Below are 20,083 nucleotides of genomic sequence, written 5' to 3'. Positions count from 1 at the left end.
GGTCTCTCACCTCAGCATCTTGCTCTTTACAGGACACACGACTGGCTCACTCTCCACAGACTTACTTTTATTTGAGGCAAGGTTTGACTTGTTTATTGAGGTTATACCAAGAGTAAGAACATATTTTATAGAGTGACCATTCTGTCACTGTGAATTTTATTTTGCTTGCCATTTCTCTGGTGTCAACAGTTCCCCCCCACACACACATGCACTTACTTGCTGAGGGTCAGTGGCTGACAACTGAACACAGTGAAGATCCATTGACTACCTTTCACATTATTGCCTAGCCTGTCAGGAGGTATTGAACAAAATGCTTGTCTGGTGGGGTTTATGTTCTGAGGGCGGGGTAGGGGGAGAAAGACAGTAAACATATAAACAAGTAAACAGTATGTCAGATTTCAGTGGGGACTTCTACTTCTGGCCATGAAAAACTACCTCATTTCTGATTAAGCATCCCCCCCAGAAACAACTATATTCTGCCATGAGGAAAGCAGTGCAGGCAGGAGCTGGCGGGTCCTGGGGCCCAAGACAGGAAAACATGGGCAGTGAGCTCCATATTTACGCTGGCTTTTTTCACCCTGAGCATATTTTCCAAACTGCTGTACACAGGAAAAGATTTCAAACTAGAGGTGGCAGCAGCCTTATCAAGTAGAGACAGAGTTAGTGTTTGGAGTTATCAGACCATCTTAGACTTGAGCAAAACCCTAGAAATGAAGAAATCACACAGAAAAAAAAAAAAAAAAAAAAAAAAAGGACTTCATAGAAAATCCCCTAAGTCATTGACTCTGAAATTTTTCAGGCATAGGGTAAGACTTCAAGAGCCTTGGAAGAAAATAAAAATAAAAGTTTACAAAAGGAATCCTGGGAGAAATCACCAGCAAGGAGGCTAAAGAGTCAAGGAGGAGATTTACCGGCTGAGAAGTACTGGGGACAGAGGCTGGAATTTTAGTGGCATGGGCTTGGTAAACAACATTCTTTGAGATCCCTGACAGGTCAGACCTCAGGAGCAAGGGCCGTGCCATCGGAATTAGGGAAAACTTAAAAAGACCAGACTAACACTAATACCTACAAGAGTGATTCCACAAGAATCACACTGACCTGCCAGTTATCCAGTTACCTTCCGGAGGAAAACATAAATTTCTTTAGGGAAAGGCAATAATAGTCCAGGGTTTCTAAAAAGTTTTCATCCACAAAGTCCAGCATCCAATAAAAATTTACCAAAAATGCTAAAAAATGGGGCCAAGAGACCCCCAAACCAGATACTGGGGGTAAAGACAATAGAAAAGGATCCAAATGGAAAATCTCCACTGAAAAATGGAAATGCTACAACCAAAAAGTACAAAATCTGAAATGAAAAATTTATTGCATAGACTTAATAGCAAATTGGAGACTGTAAATTTGAGGGTTGGTTAACCTGTTACTAGATCAACAGAAATTATACTGTTTCCCTTTGAATCCTTAGCCTCCCTGATATTGATTTTCCCCTGAATTCTTTTTTTAAACTCTTGTTTTTATGTTTTATTTCAAGGTATTTTAGTCAACTTTTTCACTGCTGTGACCAAAAGACCTGACAAGCACAATCAGAGGAGGAAAAGTTTATTTTATGGCTCACAGTTTCAAAATCTCAGTCTATAGGCAACTGGCTCCATTCCTCAAGGCTTGAGGTGAGGCAGAACATCATGGCAGAAGAGTGTGGAGGAGGAAAGTAGCTCAAGACATCAAAACAGGAAGCAGAGAGAGCATTTCCACTCACAAGATACAAAATATATACCCCAAAGGCACACCCCCTCAATGACCCACCTCCTCCTGCTGCACCCTACCTGGCTACGGTTACCACTCAGTTAATACCTATCAGGGGATTAATTCACTGACTGGGTTAAGGTTCTCACCACCCAACCCTTTCACCTCTAAACCTTCTTGCATTCTCATAGATGAGTTTTTTGGGGGGACACCACGCATCCAAACCATAACACAAGTTTCTTGGAGTCTCACCCTATGCATGAAAAAATTCAGTCAGTCAATGACTTAAGGGAAATTTCTATGAAGTTCTTTGTGGTTTTCCTTTGTAATTCCTTCACATCTAATGTTTTACCACTCAAGTCCAAGATACGTTCACAGCTCTCAACACTGACTCTTATCTCTTTATTAAAGCACAGAAAGATGGTTGAAAAGTATAAAGAGTCCCACTGATATTTAGGAAAACAAAAGTCTAATAAACAAAATTAGAATCTTACAAGCAGAGGAAAGCAAGAAAAAGAATGAAATATTTGAAGAAATAAAGGTAATGTAAGACATAACTTACAGATCCAACAATTAGAACAAATATCAGACAAGATAAATATAGAGAACTATACCCAGGATCATCATAATCAGACTACTGAAAATAAAGAGAAATATCTTAAAAGTTTATGGTGGTGAGTATGGATACTACACATCACTTACAGAGAAACAACACTACAAATGACAGCTGACTTCTCATCAGAGGCAATGGAGTCTGAAAGACAATGGAATACCTTTAAAGTGCTAAAAGGGGGCCTGAGACTCTACTTAGAATCCTATATCAAATGAAGATATCTTTAAAAAAGCAAATAGGTTCTTTCTGTTAAATGGATGGTGAGGGAATTTACTTCCATGTAGACTTACACTATGAGAAACATTAAAATGTATTTGAAATAGTCCTTGGCTACTCTGTTTTGCTTAACTGTCCTAATCCCCCAAACTGTTCAAGTTAATCCCATATGCTGACAGTGCTTAGGACATTGATTCCACAATTCATGACAAAAAGATGATCTGATTTAATGATGCTGAGGTAGCCCATAATATAAATTGCTTTTTTCCAAAGCACAAGTGGGGAAATGTCCCTTAGACTTATCATAAAATGCAGGTGCAATGGCACATGCCTGTAATCCCAGTGGCTTGGGAGGCTGAGGCAGAAGGATCATGAGTTCAAAGCCAGCCTCAGCAAAAGTGAGTCACTAAGCAACTCAGCGAGACCCTGTTTCTAAAATACAAAATAGAACTGGGGATGACTCAGGGTCAAATGCCCCCCCCAAAAAGAATGATCATAACAAATACAATCAAACTCTCTGAACATAGGCAGCTAATGCTTCTACTTTGGTGCAGGAGAGAAGCCAGGATCGAATGTAGAGGGCATAGCTAGACTACTTCTGAAGGGAAGTCCTCACTCAGTGTGTGCTTATCACAAAACGACAGGAAGTGGAAGAGAACTGGCTGAGCAGAGCACAGGAAAGTCAAGAGAATGGCTAGAGTCTTTGATTTGCTATAAAACATAACACTCTGGCTCCCTGTAAAACAGGAAACAATGAATGTCTCAGGCAATTGAAGTTAGCATTAAATACATTAGCAAAAAAGCAGAATGGGCACTTTTCCTTTTGTGCCAATCACATGGAGAAATCCTTCTCTCAAGTGTTATGATTGACCTCAACCAAATCTTATTCCCATATTAACATATTAGGTAGTTTTCTTTTTAAGTCAATCTTTATATGGTCAGGAAAAAAAACTGTGTTCCTCTTCCTCATCAATAAAAAATAAAGCCCTTCAGTTATGCTACCATTCAGGCCTCCAAATGGTTACCTCTGGCATTACTTACATATTCTTTTAAGCTGCAGAATACAATAGTTACCTGGAGGAGAAAGTAGTAATTCATATATTTACACTAAAGTTCTTTTCTCTATCAATCACACAAATAAATGTCCTAAATAATATAAAACTCTGATTAGAAACACAGTGAATAACAGCACTCAGAACCAGACTGACTGTAACCTAGCTCTGTCACTTACCTTTGTGACTTGGTTTACATCTGTGCTTCAGTTTTCTTACCTATAAAGAGGACAAGGGTACCTGCCTTACTAAGGACTGTTTTTGAAGACATGAGTTATGTATGTTAGGTAATAGCACAGATATTAAACACAGTTACATCTTTGCTATTATGAAGAGTTGGTGCAAATTCCAGCTCTTTAGTTTCATCTGTTGATCCTACTACTTAAGATTCCAGAAAAGCTTTCTTTTATTACAGAGCAATGATTCTTCTATTTGAAAATATGCATCTATTGGTTTTCTAGGAACTTGTCATACCCCAAAGCTACTTTAGAGTGGTAATTCTGACAAACAGGGCTCACCACTTGTCAACCACAAGAAAACAAGGTTGCTGAGGGCTTGCATGACTGGGTTCATGACGGATCTTCCTGTGAGAACTGTATTGTGTAAGTGTCATAAACCAATACTTCCATTCCATCAAATCCTTTCTCCATAGAGAGGCAGGTGGCCTGGAGACAATGACTCTGCAGAACTTCTCAGAGTAGGTCTGTGAAAACTGTCCCTGGGGGTTAGCGACGGGAGGGGACAAAGCAGCAAGTGCCAAAAGAGCTTCTTATCTAGTAGTGAGACAAGTCACACCAAAGGAGAAAAGGGAAACATGGGACAAATTTCTTTTAAATGGTGGTTCAGGTTGGATAACTCTTCAAACTGGAAATGCAAATAAGATTGAAAAAAAATAGAAAATTATAAGAAAAAAAATTTTAAAGTAATGAATTCTAAACAAACCTAAAAATTCACAAAAATGCAAAAACTACACTGGAGGTCAAAATAACAGACTCTAAGAGAGCTAAATTCAACTGAAATATGGATTAAACTACTTTTAATCCACAGTTAAAAGACCAAGAAAAGCAGAAGCAAAAATTATGAGGGGGAAAAAAAGGTAAGCATAATGACGAATTGTGGATGTTTCAAGGTTGGCCCTTGTTCAGTGAAATATCTGCCACTGGAAGTCTTTCACTTTTACAGATGGGGTGTGTGTACGTCCACTCTCACTCTCCTGTGGGTGGCCATCTGGGACTGCAAGCACCTCAGGAACCCAGCTGGGCAGCAGCAACTTCCCCCTCTCTCTATCTGGTTGAATGAATGAACTTCAAGAAGCGGTGAATAAGAACAAAAACTTCATTCAAGAAAGAAAAATCTACAGGGCACGAGACAACTATGAAGAGTTGAACATGGAGACCCATCCACCCAGGCTGCACTGCAAACAAGGCCTCCGCCCTCCAGCTCCGGGCCGTGGTGAACGCTGGCCTGCACTGCCAGGCAGGGCGGCCTTGCTGGGGGCTGTATCATTTTCACCTTACCTGCTCTTCTGGCAGTAGCCACCCCTTATCTGCAGGACCTGCAACTGCATTGGGTGGGGCTGGGGACGGTTACAAGCCTCACTATTCTCCTCAGCACATCCTGTGGTTCTGCACCTTCCACTTTGGTCTCCAAACCAATAAAAGCAGTCCAGTCTTGTCCTTGGTGTCCCTCCATAAAAGGCATTCAAAGGAATGACTACTCTTGCTTAACCTGAAGAATGAAGCTACGTATTATTTGGATGCAAGTTTGGGGATCTTTAAGACTTAACTACATCATAAAGGAATTACTTTGACAATTTTTTTTTTTTTTTTTACTTCATGTGGGGCTTTAATCATCAAATAGTTAAAATGATTGGGAAATAAGAAACTTGTTTTCTTGCAATATTTTATGTATTACATTCAAGAAAATAAACATCTGGGTTGTTTTAGAAATCCATTTTCCTCTCCATGTGTATGCCAAAATACCCTGTACTATCATGTATAACTAAAAAATTTTTAAATGTTTTCCAGCTTGTGGGATACACTTTTAAAAGTCCAGTCTCTTCCACAGTCTTGAGGCCTGACCATTCTCACCTGCTAGCTCAGAAGTATGACACTAGTGTTGTCAACTGACGCCAGCTCTGGAGAATGCTAAGGTCACAGCTCCACATTTTCCTGGATTCTACTGAAGTCAAAATTTCTAACATTCCGGGCACAATCAGGTTAAAATTCATCTTTGAAGTAGCCACAATTTTAAAAAGTGATTTATTAATAAAGTAGGACAAATTTTTAAAACAAATATCTACCCAACATGTTTAAAAACTTTAAAAGCAGAGTTAAATCCAGTGGATTTGGGAATCTTATTTATGAAAGAATTGCTAAATGACCTGTTCTATTTTCCCAAAATACTGTTAAGGGACATGTCGGGCTACAGTTGTGTCAGTGGTAGAGCGCTTGCCTAGAATGTGTGAGGCACTGGGTTCGAGTCTCAGCAACACATATAAATAAAATAAAGGTCCACTGACAACAAAAAAAATTAAAAGAAGGGACATGTTTTCCATCACAATTTGAACACTTTATGGCCCATCCTGGACCTCTTTAAGTGAGGTTTCACTACAGTGCTAGTTTGAATTTAGTCTTTGTTTGGTAAGATGTTCTGCTTACTCACTCTGGTCAGCACCACTGCTGACTCCTAATTGACATCTTCCTTTATGAAAGGATTTTATTTTTCCCTTTTCACTATAAAATTTAGTAGCTCCCAATCTCCAGTATCTGCCCAGTTCTCAGGACATCTAGAAATTAGTTAACCAGATACAAATTCAAATTAGACACCACACCAGGAAATTAAACAGACTACCAGACGTCTTGTGAACGAAATTTTTATTTACACACTGTATCTAGGAGCAGATACATAAACTCTTATACAATTAATTTCCAAAAATGTGCAAGAAATTACTATAATTTGTTTACAAACCAAAACACGTATTAAAATCAATGGACTTTGGATAGTTCGTTCTGTGGTGTTCTCAGTACAAATGGCACACACCTGATTTGAAACATACAGAAAAAGTGTAAACTACAGCAATCTGGATTGCAAGTATTAATTTCATGGCACTCCAACGACTATGAAATTTCTTTAACCCAACAATGAATACTATTACAAAATTCTGTAAGAATTTTTCATCATCTCTGGATGTAGCACTTGGATCACTTTTCAGGAACAGAGACTACACATTTTGCCATGTTATGATTGATCAATAAAAAGGATGTTTATAAAATACCTCTTTACAGGATTAAAAAAGTTATTAAAAGAAACCAAATTTGTGATTACTAGCGTACCAATACCTTTAGAATTTTAAAGTTATTTATGGAACTGGCTATTGTTCCTTATTAGAGTATTCAACCAAACTGTCTATTGCTGGTAGTGTGATTTCACTTTCAAATTAATACTTCACATTCAATGAAAAGCAATTAAGATTTAAATCAAAATATATTATTTTTGAATCATTCATAAAGCAGTATCTCTCATATACTATGTGACATGTACAGTAATTAAAATTGGCATTCCTGAAAGCACTGTTAAAAAGATAGAGCTGTGGCACTAGCAGAGACATTGCATAAACCTATTTAAGATTTTAGTAACTTTTATCCTGTTTCAATAATATTGGCTCAGAAAATATAATGTATACTTTGTGTTTAATTTCCTATATGCCAATGATTTTGCCTTTTGGCACGTGATTTTCTTCAACAGCAAGAAGGCTGCCCTGGGTAGCTGGTTTCCTTAAACTATTTTTAGTTCTATGGTCATTTCCTGTGATATAATGTGTGACCTTCTAAATTTTCATATTGCACCAAGCAGAAAGAAAACAGTTTTCCTTAGACAGAAAAAGGAGACATTTTTCAAGTACTTTCCATAGCTTTCCTTTCATTTATAAAAATGCATTAAGTGTCACAGCCTCAAAAGAGCTCCCAGCCTCCATCATGCTGTGTTGAAATATTTGATTAAAAAACCCCAACAAACCTCTGATTCATTTATTGTTACAAAAGGATATAGCTTTCCTGTTTTCCAAGAGCCCAAATTTCTTTTAAGTACATATTTGAGAATTGCTTACAGGTTTTGTGTCCATATCATCTAAGTTCCCTTTCAAGAGAATCCACAAACTTCCAACAATCAGACTAGACCAAGCTATAGAAAAAAGGTTTCTCTTTTCCCCCTTTTCATTTTTACCAGGTTGTTTCGAATCAGAAAAGCCAGTCTTCTACATTATGTTGAGATACCTATGTCAAACAGGTATCTCTCTACACATAAGCAGAGAATTTTGCAATACACGTTTCTGTTTACAAATTTAATTTCTTGGCAAATACTTTGATTTTTATCTGTATACGATCAGAACCTAATAATTTCAAGTTGAATTACAATAGGGCATTTAAGGTATTTTGCATTATGAATACACAAAATTACATCAAAAATTGACTTTCCAAATTAGAACAATATCAAGACTTGCCCTCCAGAAAACACCAAATACAATTTTAAAAACATTTAGATGGAGATCAGAATAATCCTGACACTACACGGGCATACGTTAAGCACATGGCGATACGAGGAAATGGGGGACAGGCTACATCCACAGAGAGGGGTAGGTGTGGTCTCAAGGCCTCTGCACCACCAGCCCCATCGAGGACACACAGACACAGAGAAGCCCTCCCAACGCTCACCACCGGCACAAGCACCGTGAACACCTGCCGTCTAACAAGGACGCACAAAGACTTCCAACTCACCCTAGATATATTTTAAGTTGTTTAAAAATAAATAGTTTTGCAAAAAAAATAGTTAAATGTCTTGCATCAATTTGATCACAAGCTTACAACTCTGTAATAGTTCTTAATCCAAATAGCTTATAGTGAACACTTAAATTATATTATTACAGTATACGCCATATTCCATCTTACTAGGTGAAAACATCAGAAAATGAAAGGAGTCTTTGTAATAAGGTATAATCAGCATCCCACCAAAATGAAGTACCTTTCCTCCTTTAAGTCAAAATACCATATGTGATATGGCGTTGTGCCTTTTCTTGGTAATATCTCAGTTCTGTCTCTAACAAAGCAGAGAGGCTGGGGATGTGGATCAGTGGTAAAGCATGTGCCTAGCATAAACCCCAGTAATTCCCCCACCCCAGCCCCCCCAAAAAAAAACTAAGGAAAAAGTGAGGATACAGAGATGTTTGATGACAAAGCCAGCAAGTTTGGACCAAAGGCCTTTATCCTGTTTTAAAGAAGGGAAGACATGGGAAAACTTTAAGTGACCAGGAAGAAATGTCCAGCATTTTGCTTTAAGGCTTGTATAGCTGGAAATGTTTTCTGAATGGAACAATCTGAAAATACTGCATTGCAGAATCACAAAGTGAACAAACATTCTACATTCCAAAATAACTAAAAATTCTCAGGCATACTATCCCTTCCCATTGACTGACTCAAAGAGAGAAAAAAATGTGAGGCCAAATTCCTCAAGACTTGGTTCAAGGAAAATAAGAAGCAAATGAAAACCCTGTTCCGAAACTGCAGTGGATACAGCAGAAGCAGTCTTCTGTGTATATGTGATATTGTTTCCACCTTTTTCTCATGTGATGCTCCCCGATTTCCAAAAATTTTCAACTCAAGTCACTAAAGGTTGTTTTATTGGGGGCAGGGGAAAGGAGTAGTCAAATCTAGCACATTTTATTGTGACTACATAAAATAAAAATATAAATCCAACTTTAATACAATCTTTTCTATTCAAATCAATTTCAAACTTTTATATAAACTTTAACATTGTAAGAGAATCCAGTTCATTTATGAAAATTAGTTCAAATCAAGTTCACCCAAGAAAATGTTGACTAAAGAAATCACAGATAAAACATTTAACCAAAGAACAGTGCAGGCAAAACAAAACAACTCTCTTACGGGGACTGATCCCATTTCCGTAGTCATCGTTCCAGTCTACAGGTCTTTACGCTATGCCAATTTGTACCCGGGTTTAATGACAGAAAAGGCCACGATTGCTAGATTTGTGGTATATATTTCTTTACAATTTTTAAATGTAAGGCCATTATTAAAATGGACAAACCACAAGATGAAAATGAAGGCAACAGAAAAACACAACTTTTCACAACCAAAGTATTAGCACAACCTTAAAAATAATTTAGAAGAGTGTTGTAAAGATATGTGGCAGATTTGCATCCCATTAAGATGATGTCAACTCATAATTCTAAATAAATCTTTTTAAAGTATGAGATTAAAAAAGTCATTTTCAGTGTATATGTAAATAGTTTTATCACATGTTCATTCAACACTAACTTTTGAAAATGGGTTATTTAAAAAGACGAAGCAATTTTTATTCTGTAAGTTTCATTCAACTTTACTTAGGGTTGAAGACACATGAAATGTGCTTTTAATGCATAAAAATCACAGTGGATAGCAGCAAAGGACTGGGGGGGGCATTAAGGAGAATCTGATAATTCACATTGTGATTATTCTGCACACTAATGAAAAGATAATTCACACTTCTAGAACCTCAAGACATCCCTTTTTAAAGAACCAAAATAAACCCAAGACACCTTGCAGACAGTTCCCCACCCCTAAACAAACTGATGACTCTTACACATAGAACTAAAACTTATGGCAGCAAAAGATTCTGATGGCAATGAAAGTTGTAAACTGTATTTCAATCTCTTTTTCTTATTCCCAAAGTGCAAGATGCAGGGTTCTCAATCTTTCAGTAGTGCTTCTCCTGTAAATAATCCTTCATTTTGTTTGGCAAAGGCAGTTTCTGAATTAGGTCTATTCTGGTATACTGACGTATAACGAAACGACACAGGTACTGCAGAGAACGTACCTGCATGAACCGCGACACGGGATTGGTCAGTCTGACAGGGTACGTTGCAGATCCAGGCAACCGAGACCTTGAATAACAAAAAGCTCCATTTTCAGAGTCCCTGATTGAATGCTCAATTAGATCAACTATGGACGTGTGTCCTTCCACATCTGGTTGTTCATAAAAGCTAAACCTACCATTCGAGTGCTCGATTCTAGTGTGAAGTGTTTTACCATGGGAACGAAAGCTCAAGCTTAGAAGATAACGGTCGTCAGAACTATCCCGAACAAGAAAAGAACCATCGGGCACGTTTGCTAGCTTCCCCTCAGCTTCCCAGCGTGTGATTGGTCCCCAGTACCATCCTTGTTTTGCAAGTTTCTTCAGCTCCTCGGTAAGGCTTGTCACAACCATGGGACCACTACTTTGCACAGAGTCATAAACCCTTGCCACCCCTGGGGCAGAGTTAGGATCAAAATTCAAATGACAGCGCATACTTTCAGCCACGTGGGCATCTGTGCCAGTGAGCCCACCAAAGTTCCTTTGGATCTGATTGGTCTGCATTGGAGGTAGCAATGGCGAGAGTGGAGGGACCTCATCGTGACTTGCTCTGGGGCTCTGCAACATGACTCCTGTGGTGCCAATCAACAAGCCGTTCACTGACTGGTCCACAAAGATCTCTGGGGCAACAACTAGGTCCTGGTCTACCTGATTCTCATCTTCAGCAAAAGAGCTCCCTCCCACTTGAGGAGGAACCGCAGAGACCTCCATGGGCGAAGACGTGTCCAGACAATAGCTGCGCGATCCTTCCAAAGGACACATCCCCTCGTCTAAAGGCACGGTGTACTGAATGTAGTCCTGAGGCACAAGACCAATAACGACAGGCACGTGTTCCTCCAGGTGGAGATGCAAGTCTCCGTGGGGGGAATCTGAACGCTTGAGGGAACCGTTCTGCTCCTGGCACACAGTTTCAGCCTGAAGGTCACGGAAATCCTTTCGAACCCCGTTCAGTGCAGGACTTGGACTGGAAGAGTGGACCAAAGCTTTGACCCTCACCTCCATTTTGATACAGGTCTCCTCAGAGTTTGTGGGTCGGAGAGGCCAGGGCGTGGGGCTGTAGTGGTGACTACGGAGGGAGGTGGACCTGATGGGCCTCTGAGCCCGGACGTCCTTGAAGACCACGGGAGCGGAGGAGGAGGAGAAGGTGTCCTCCTCGGCCAGGCCCCCAGGGGGCGCGCTGCCCTTGCCCTTGGGCTTCTGCTTCACAGAGAGCCGCCTTTTCAAGGTCCCCATCAGGCTCTCGCTCTTGGATCTGCTTTTCCCACCTTTCTCATCTTCGCTGGTAATATCGCAGCTGGCCATTTCTTTACCATAGCAGCTACCAAACAAGGAATCATCTTTCCCAAACTCACTGGCGAGGGACGGCTGCTGTACTACCATGAAGTCAGTGTCTTCTTTACTTTTATTCAAGTTAAAAGACTTCCGAAAGGTTTTAAGACTAATTTTCTTCATTATGACCAGTTACCTAATCCAAGGGATCAATTTCTCTCTGGAATAGCACACCCGAACATCTGGAGGGGCGGCAATGCTGCATCTATGTATTTTTCCAGCTTCATTTGACCACTGGAGCCATTTTCTAAAAAACAAATAAAAAAAAGACAAAACACACACATTAAAAAATTCACACAAGCGAATTTGATTTTTCAAGTGAAACTTTCCAACCAGTTTTCTTTTTCTTGGTTTTAACCTTTTAGTTTCTGAACAAGAACCACCAGTCTTTACTTGAGATGTCAGCTCTGTCAGATGGGGATTTTTTCCTTTTACACCCTGCAGGGTAGATCACTGCCTGCTACAAATATTGGATATTTGTGAACAAGCGAGGCTCAGTGGTATAAGCCTGTCACCCTGGCTACTCAGGAAGCTGGGCAAGAGAACTGGGCCAGCCTGGGCAATTTAGCAAGACCCAGTCTCAAAATAAAACAGGGCCAGGAATGTAGCTCAGTAGTAGAGGACTTGCCCACCATGCGTGAGGCCCCAGGTTCATCAGCATTCCCTCACCAACACACACAAGAACAAGCCCTCACCTATTTTATCTTCTTGCACCTTGCTTTTCTGTTTTAACATGAGCCAGGGTTGACGCCCCTTCTACCTCCACACAGACTCAGGTGTACCTTTCAACACTCAATCTGACTACTCCCCTCCTCTGCCTACTGGCCAATCCATGAAGACAGTCGATGAAGACACTCACAGAACTGAGAGAATAACCAGCCAAGTTTATCCCCAACAACGTATACATACCCTAAATAGTTAAACATCTTTAAAAATATATAAATAAAAAGAGTTCCACAATCTGAAAAGTTATCTGGAAACATCCCTTTACACTCATGAGACCCTGCAGGACAGCTCATTCACTGTCGCATTCCCAGTTTCTAGTACAGAGAAGAAAAAGGCCACAGGTTGGACATTTTCACCTCATGCCTGAGCCCTCAGCATCCTGGCAAAAGACAGTTCCTTTAACACTGACTGCATTCATTAACTCACTGCATTACTAAGCCCCTGTTCCAAGCACAGCACTGCGCAGTTAAACACAGGTCAATAAATCATTTATGATCTCCTAATCCAAGAAGTGAGACAGACAGATGAATGGATAAATTATAATGTAAACCCATTAGAAACAATGATAACCTAAGGTTGCAGCTGAGAGAGAAGAGATATCTGACAAACATTTGCTTTTAAAAGGTTTTAGATAGCACTTAATTGGTGTGTAGCTAGAATCTGTATGAACACATGCTTACTAAGAAAAAACTCAGACCAGACAACCTATCAGGACATCAGCAATACCCTCTCCATTAAATAAAGCAATTTTAAAACAGTCTTATTGTCATGTACTGTATCTTTGAACATGATAGAAAAAATAAAATACTAATTAAATACTTGGCACTCCACCTATATTACGCTGTACTCAGGTGAACTCACCACAAACTGTCTTCTACCCAAGCACTAGGTGAATGTAACTGCCCTCACAGCAGAATCAGTAGCTAATTCCAAAGTGGCAAGTACTGACATTTGAATTAACCCCACTAAAATTGGGGTTCAAATGGTTCTGCTTCCCACTGTCACATCAGTACCACAGACTGGCACCACAGGAAGTAGTCGGCAGTTTTCTACTTGAAAATTATTCCTTTTCAACAACCAATCCATACGCAACTCAACAGTAATAAAGAAATAATATTCAATCCTAGACATTCAAAACTACATAAATTTCTATTAGACCATATGGTCTTTTATCTCTTTCCCACATTTTCTAGGCAAAGATTACTCTAGAATTTTTAAGAGTATCTGTTTTTCTGTTTGCACTTCCAAAAATATATGTCATCTTTTTATAGGATTACCATCTGTCTTAAGCCTAAGTAAATGTTCTGAATTAGTTCTACTGCTTTTCTAATTGTAAAATTTTAAGTTTACACATGGTTTGAAAATATGCATAATGGTTCAAGGGAAAAGGTTTTAGATACTTAGAGTAAACTTTATATATGACAACCCCTTTTTTAAGGAATAACATCAAGACAAATCACACTACTTCCTTCAAGCAAAATGGTCCTATTACTCCCATTCTACAGATGAGGAACCTGGGTCTTGTATTAAGATTTGCCCAGTGAAATAACTTGCTATCAGCAAAGAGCAGATCCAGAATCCGAACATGGTTGGCAACTGCAAGGCTACACTTCCTACCCCAACTGTCCTGCTTGTCTGACTATTAACTGGTGGTTCTTAAACTTTCAGGCCCAGGATCCCTTTACTCTCCTAAAACTTATTAAGAACACAAAAAACTTTGTTTATGCAGGTTATAGCTACTGAAATTTATCCTACAAGAAATTAAAAATAAGGGAAAAGAGGGGTGGGAGGGGTGGGGGGGAGGGAAAAAAATAACAGAATGAATCAAACATTACCCTATGTAAATTTATGATTACACAAATGGTATGCCTTTACGTCATGTACAAATAGAGAAACGACATATATCCCATTTGTGTACAATAATAAAAAAAAGAAAAAAAAAAAAAAGTCAGAGCCAAAGCATATATACATCTTCAAAAAAAAAAAGAAAAATAAAGAGAAGTATGTGAAAATCCCTCACCATCAAAAAAAAAAAAATTAAAATAGAAGATTTAAAAATATTTAATAATTCATCTTAAAACATTATACTCATTATGTGTTAACAAGTAACATTTCACGGAAAAGAACTATACTACCCCAATAATAGAAGGCAGTGAAGAAGTGGCACTGCTTTACATATTCAGTCTCTTCTGTGACTCAGGAGATGGCTGAGTTGGCTCTGCTTCTGCACTGAATTTCTTACAACACGTTGTTTTAGTTCAAGTGTAAGAAGAAATCCAGCCTAGTTCTGAGCATACTTGGAAACGGAGGAATGTATCTTATTTATGACCTTTTCACATCACTGTGGATATTTCTTTGATATTATACCAAACCTCAACGAGTGAAAATTTCTTAAAAGTTAATCGTACTGCAAAATCTGAAACTGTATCGAAAATCATTTTACTCTAGGGCAGTCTATCGTGCATCCTGAACCAACCTTGTACTCCTGCATGATTCTGTAACACTGTGTATTAGTTACTTCATCACACAGCACCACGTGTTGTATTTGTGAATATCATCAGATTTCCTCAGAAAACTCAGGTGGTGGGCCACAGTGCCAGCAGCAATGGGTGGGCTCACAGCTGAGACTTATGCTTGCAAGTATGAACTGTGCCACTGGCAACACCACCATCGCCTGTCCTCAGGGAAGTGACAGGCTCACTTTGATCATTTACAAAAATATATCTACTGAAACAAGTTGAATAGTGTGTTTCCAATTGTTCTTTTAAGAAAAAGTCATTATTTGCGAAAAAGGCAGTAAGTTCAGCCAGCAACTCAAACAGTGGCAGCAAGCACTTCCCCTTGAGCTAGCCTTCCTTCTTGTTTAGGGCGCAGACACATGTTCTGAATACACCTATTTCAAGGTAAGGATTTTTAAAAGATGTGTGCTCAAAATAAAGATTTAATGAAATTAATATTTTTATAGTTTTGTCAATGGCACAATCAAGTACAATAGGAATTTTTTCTTTCTTTTTAACCAAACTGCTTGGCAATAAAGAACATATGACCATTATTTAAGTTTACTACTGTGACTTAAGTTTGCTACTATTACATTTGGTGCCACCACCTTGATTTGCTTTTGTAGCATCCATAAAACTCAATGTAGTGAGAAAGGCAAATATTATTATAAAAGGGGATCCACAGAACACATTTTGAGAACTGCAGGCTTAAAAATGTCTGTGAAGACAGTTTCAACAACAAAGAGAAAAATGGATGCATATGAAGTAAGCAAGCTTGCATGGTTTTAAATACCCCTGTGCATGTAAGAATGCATTATCAGGCTAGGGTTGTGGCTCAGTGGTAGAGTGCTTGCCTTGCATGCATAGGGCACTGGGTTTGATCCTCAGCACCACATAAATAAATAAAATAAAGACCCGTGTCCATCTACAACTAAAAGAATTTTTTAAAAAAATGCAATATCTACTTTTGAGACCCTTCCATTTCAGTATCTTGGATTCTATTCCATTGTTCCTGAATCTGTAAGTACACTATTTGCCATCCCCTTGGCAAAAAAGGAAAAGTAAAGAACAGATACTAAGTAAGCCTTTCCAGGTAGAGAGAGGCAGAAAAAACAAACCATATAATAAGCAAATAAATAACAGCAGTAGCAAGTATAATATGAAATATGCCAGAATTTAGATTCCAACAGATTTGTTATACCAATAAATATGAACAGTATAAATTCAACTCTTAGAATAAAATTTCAGATCTGGTTTAAAAAATTATCCAATCAGATGGTATATGGAAATGGACACACTAGTAAAATAAACTGTCTCAGAAAGTTTCAAGACACTGAAATACTGAAGCCTATCATGCAGCTGTCCTCTTTCCCAACCTTGAGATGTTCTTACTCCATCAGCTGAACTGTGTTCAGTGTGTTCTACCTGAGGGCAGGAACTCTATAGTATGGTCAGTTACATCCCCAGCATCTAAAATAGTTCCAAGGCATGGCTGGTGCTCAGACCCAACATTTTACAATTTAAATTCATTACATGTAAACACATAAGAATATTTTAATAAAATTATTCCTTTGACAGTAGACCTAAATGAATTAAGTTGTAGGCAACCACTCTAAAAACACTAATGTAGTGGGCTGGGGTTGTAGCTCAGTGACAGAGCACTCACCTAACTTGTGTGAGGCACTGGGTTCCATCCTCAGCACCACATATAAATAAATAAAATAAAGGTATTGTGTCCATTCACAACTAAAAATACTTTTTTAAAAAAAGACTAAGGTAATAGTATTAATAAAACAAAAAACTTAGAACTTTGTACAAAGATTGCTTTACAATGCCACTGACTTCTAATTCTACTTAAAAGAAGTACCAAACTGGAAATCCTAGGTGATACATTATGTGAAGACTGGGATCACGTAGTTCAGGCTGACACAGAATTCCTTCAATTCACACTTAAAGGCATTTAGAAATTGAAGAGTATATATTTACTTCATTTAAAATAAAATGATTAAAGTACACAAGTCCCTAAATAGTGAAGTTTTTCAATGAACCAATCCTGAATAAATTTTTAAAAATCCTCTAATAGAAGTGGAAAAAAAAAAAGTATGCTAGCAACAAAAGAACTGAAGTGACAACACAGAATAGTATCACATTCTGGGAAACTAATATACAGTAGAAAAGAGCACTCCTCAAAAGATATAATCCACAAAGAACACAGAAACTGCCAAAAAAATCTTTACACATAAAGTGGAACAGCATTAAAATGTATTTTTGTTCACTAAAATGAAGTAAACAAAAGTGAATACAAATTTAAATACCTAATTATTTTATCTGTCAGATATATGGCATATTTTTCAAGACTATATGGACTAGTTACTATATGTCACAATATATAAGACTAAAATGGCTCAGAAAAATTTCAAAGCTTCAAACATCTACAAACTAAGCAGTAAAGAATTTAAAAAGAAAATAAAGAAGTCAGCAATTAGACAAACAAAAAGAAAATGTAGAAAAAGTTAAGATAAAAGCATAAGTTAATGAAACAGAAAAGAAACAGTATTAAACATTAAGAGTTGATTCTCTGATCAAACAACAGAAACCTAGTCAATAACTACTGGCATAATGAAGAAAAAACAAGTCCTCATACAAAATTGGAAATGTAAAAGCAATAATCACAGGCTCATGAGAAATCAAAATATGTGAGTACTTTGGAAATTCTATGAAAATTAAATTGAAAAATAGATGAAAGGGTCAATTTTATAGCAAAATAAATACTGCTAAATTTTCCATCATTGGGAAGTGAAAGAGGTCAATAATTGTCAATTTAAAAAAAAAAAACTGAAAAAGTTATCAAAGAGCCACTATGGTCTCTTCCCTTGGGAAGAAAAAGTCACAGATCAAAAAAGTTCAGTAATCACTACACCACTGAAGAGGACAGAGCGAAAAAAGCTCCAAATTTATTTTTGAAGTCAAAAGAATACTGATAGCAAAGTCTGATTAAAAACAAAAAAAACCCAGTCTCACTTCTGAACACTTAAGTACAAATCTCAAACAGCAGCAGAGGTTGGGAGCTATGGGCAACAATTCAACCAGATAAGGGACGCCACAGGAGAGCTAGCACGTCTCTCTATTTGGAAACCACTGTAAGAACCACAGATCAGAGAAGTAAAACCGTTAAGATCATAGCTGTAAGTCGCAAAGCACATCTGAAAAAAATGAAACATCAATTCCTGACCTTCCCCCGCAAAATCACTCTGTAAATAGACAGGCATGACACTAGATACAACAAAACCAGGACCATGGCGAATGACGAGGACATGACGAGAGCCAGCAACAGGCTGCCAACTATCAATACCACCAGTCAGCGCAACTGAACATATCAGCCAATGAATTAGCAAGAGCAAGAAGTAAGTATAAATGCTGGAAAGGAGGAGACAAAATTGTCATTATTTACAGATGATATAATAAACACCTGAAACACAACAGATGCAGCTGAACAACCATTAGGGGAAAAAAGATCTTGGTGAAGTGATCAGTTACAAAATTCGAATGTAAAGATCACTAGGAATCCTCTAATTTGAAAAAGCTGGTAAGAAAATATAATGAGAAATATTAGATCCTATTTATAATCTCTCTTTTTTTTTTTTTTTGGTGGCACTGGGCATTGAACCCAGGGCCTTGTACATGCAAGGCAAGCACTCTACCAACTGAGCTACATCCCCAGCTATTTATAATCTCTTCAAAAAGATAAAACATGAAATGTGAAGAACCGACATGAAGAACTTGAAAACCCTCAGAGGACTGTAACAGAGCTAAACATAGAAAAGACGCATCTTGTTCTTTGATAAAGCAATTTGAGATCCCAAGGAAGAATCACATTACATTTATTACATTTTTGCGAGGAACTGACAAAATGATAGAGAACTTTAGTTATGAACAATTAAAAGAGAAAAATTCTAAAGGACTACATGAAGGATAGCGAGCTATGCCAGACATTAAACCATACTACAACAGCCTGGAACTAGGGGGGAAGCCACAACAGGTGGGAAGAGGGGGCAGCACACGTGAGGGAGGATGGCACGGCCAGACAGGCTAAGTCTTTGGGAAAAGGTGTATCCGTAAGCACTGATGAGTAAGCTGGGGGGCAGGTGGAGGAGGCACAGCTCTTGCTTTTCTAACAAAATAAATTCCAGAAAGATCAAATATGCAACGATTTATTTTTTTAAATGATAAAGGTTGGAGAAAAAATATTTTTGAAGAATCTTGCACTACAGAAGAACTGTTAATGTCTAATGCAAAACATTGACTCCATAAAGGAAAAAAATCAGACAAAGCAAAATGTACACATTTCTGTATAACCAAAAGTGACATAAAGAAAATTAAACTTGAGGAAAACTGCAAACATATATGACAAAGTTAATTAATTTCTGTAACACAAGACTATGCTGGTAGTAAGCAGTAAGAGAAAGGCAAAAACCCTACACACAAATGGGAAAAATACACAAATAGTTCACACAAAAAGAACATGGAAGGAATGAAGGTCAGCAGGCAAGAAAGCGAGCAAAAAAGAAAAAAGCAAGAAAAACAGGAAAACAATGAAGTGGTCAATCAATACCCTAAAATATTCTCAATTCATTCATCACCTAGTCAGTCTGGCTTAATGGAAAATGTCCTGCACCTTAATTGTGGTGGTGCTTCCATGGCTGAACACATTTGTCATAAAGGCAACAAGCTGGGTACTAAGAAAGGTGATCTCACTGTGATTTACATCTCAATTTTTAAAACACACTAAAAAGGAATTCAAACACAAAACAAGAAAGTTAAATCTATAATACAACATTGGGAAGGACATCCCAATCTAGGCATTTATAACTAATGGTTGAAGTGTAAATTGATATATAAATTTGTAAAAGATTATTCAAAAATATTTATTGAAACTAACTTCACATATGCTTTAACCAAGTAATTATTTGACCAGAAATTTGTCTTTTGGATATATACTCATG

The 20,083-nt window shown here is 37.9% G+C and overlaps 1 protein-coding gene across 2 annotated transcripts in view; it reads right to left on the bottom strand.

The window, feature by feature from the left end:
* Positions 1-6,480: 6,480 nt before the first annotated feature.
* The window catches only part of Socs6 (suppressor of cytokine signaling 6), a 31,302-nt gene continuing 17,699 nt past the window's right edge, over positions 6,481-20,083 (bottom strand). For both annotated transcript variants that reach the window (XM_047526833.1, XM_047526834.1), the window contains exon 2: positions 6,481-12,103. In XM_047526833.1, coding sequence (XP_047382789.1) covers positions 10,372-11,979 — 1,608 coding nt within the window. In that variant the 5' untranslated portion in view covers positions 11,980-12,103 and the 3' untranslated portion in view covers positions 6,481-10,371. The remainder of the gene's footprint in view (positions 12,104-20,083) is intronic.

The sequence above is a fragment of the Sciurus carolinensis genome, chromosome 15 (genome assembly GCF_902686445.1).
Source record: "Sciurus carolinensis chromosome 15, mSciCar1.2, whole genome shotgun sequence".
In the NCBI taxonomy this organism is placed as follows: domain Eukaryota; kingdom Metazoa; phylum Chordata; class Mammalia; order Rodentia; family Sciuridae; genus Sciurus; species Sciurus carolinensis.
The sequence above is the reverse complement of the archived record's forward strand: the minus strand, read 5'-3'. Positions and strand labels throughout refer to the sequence as shown.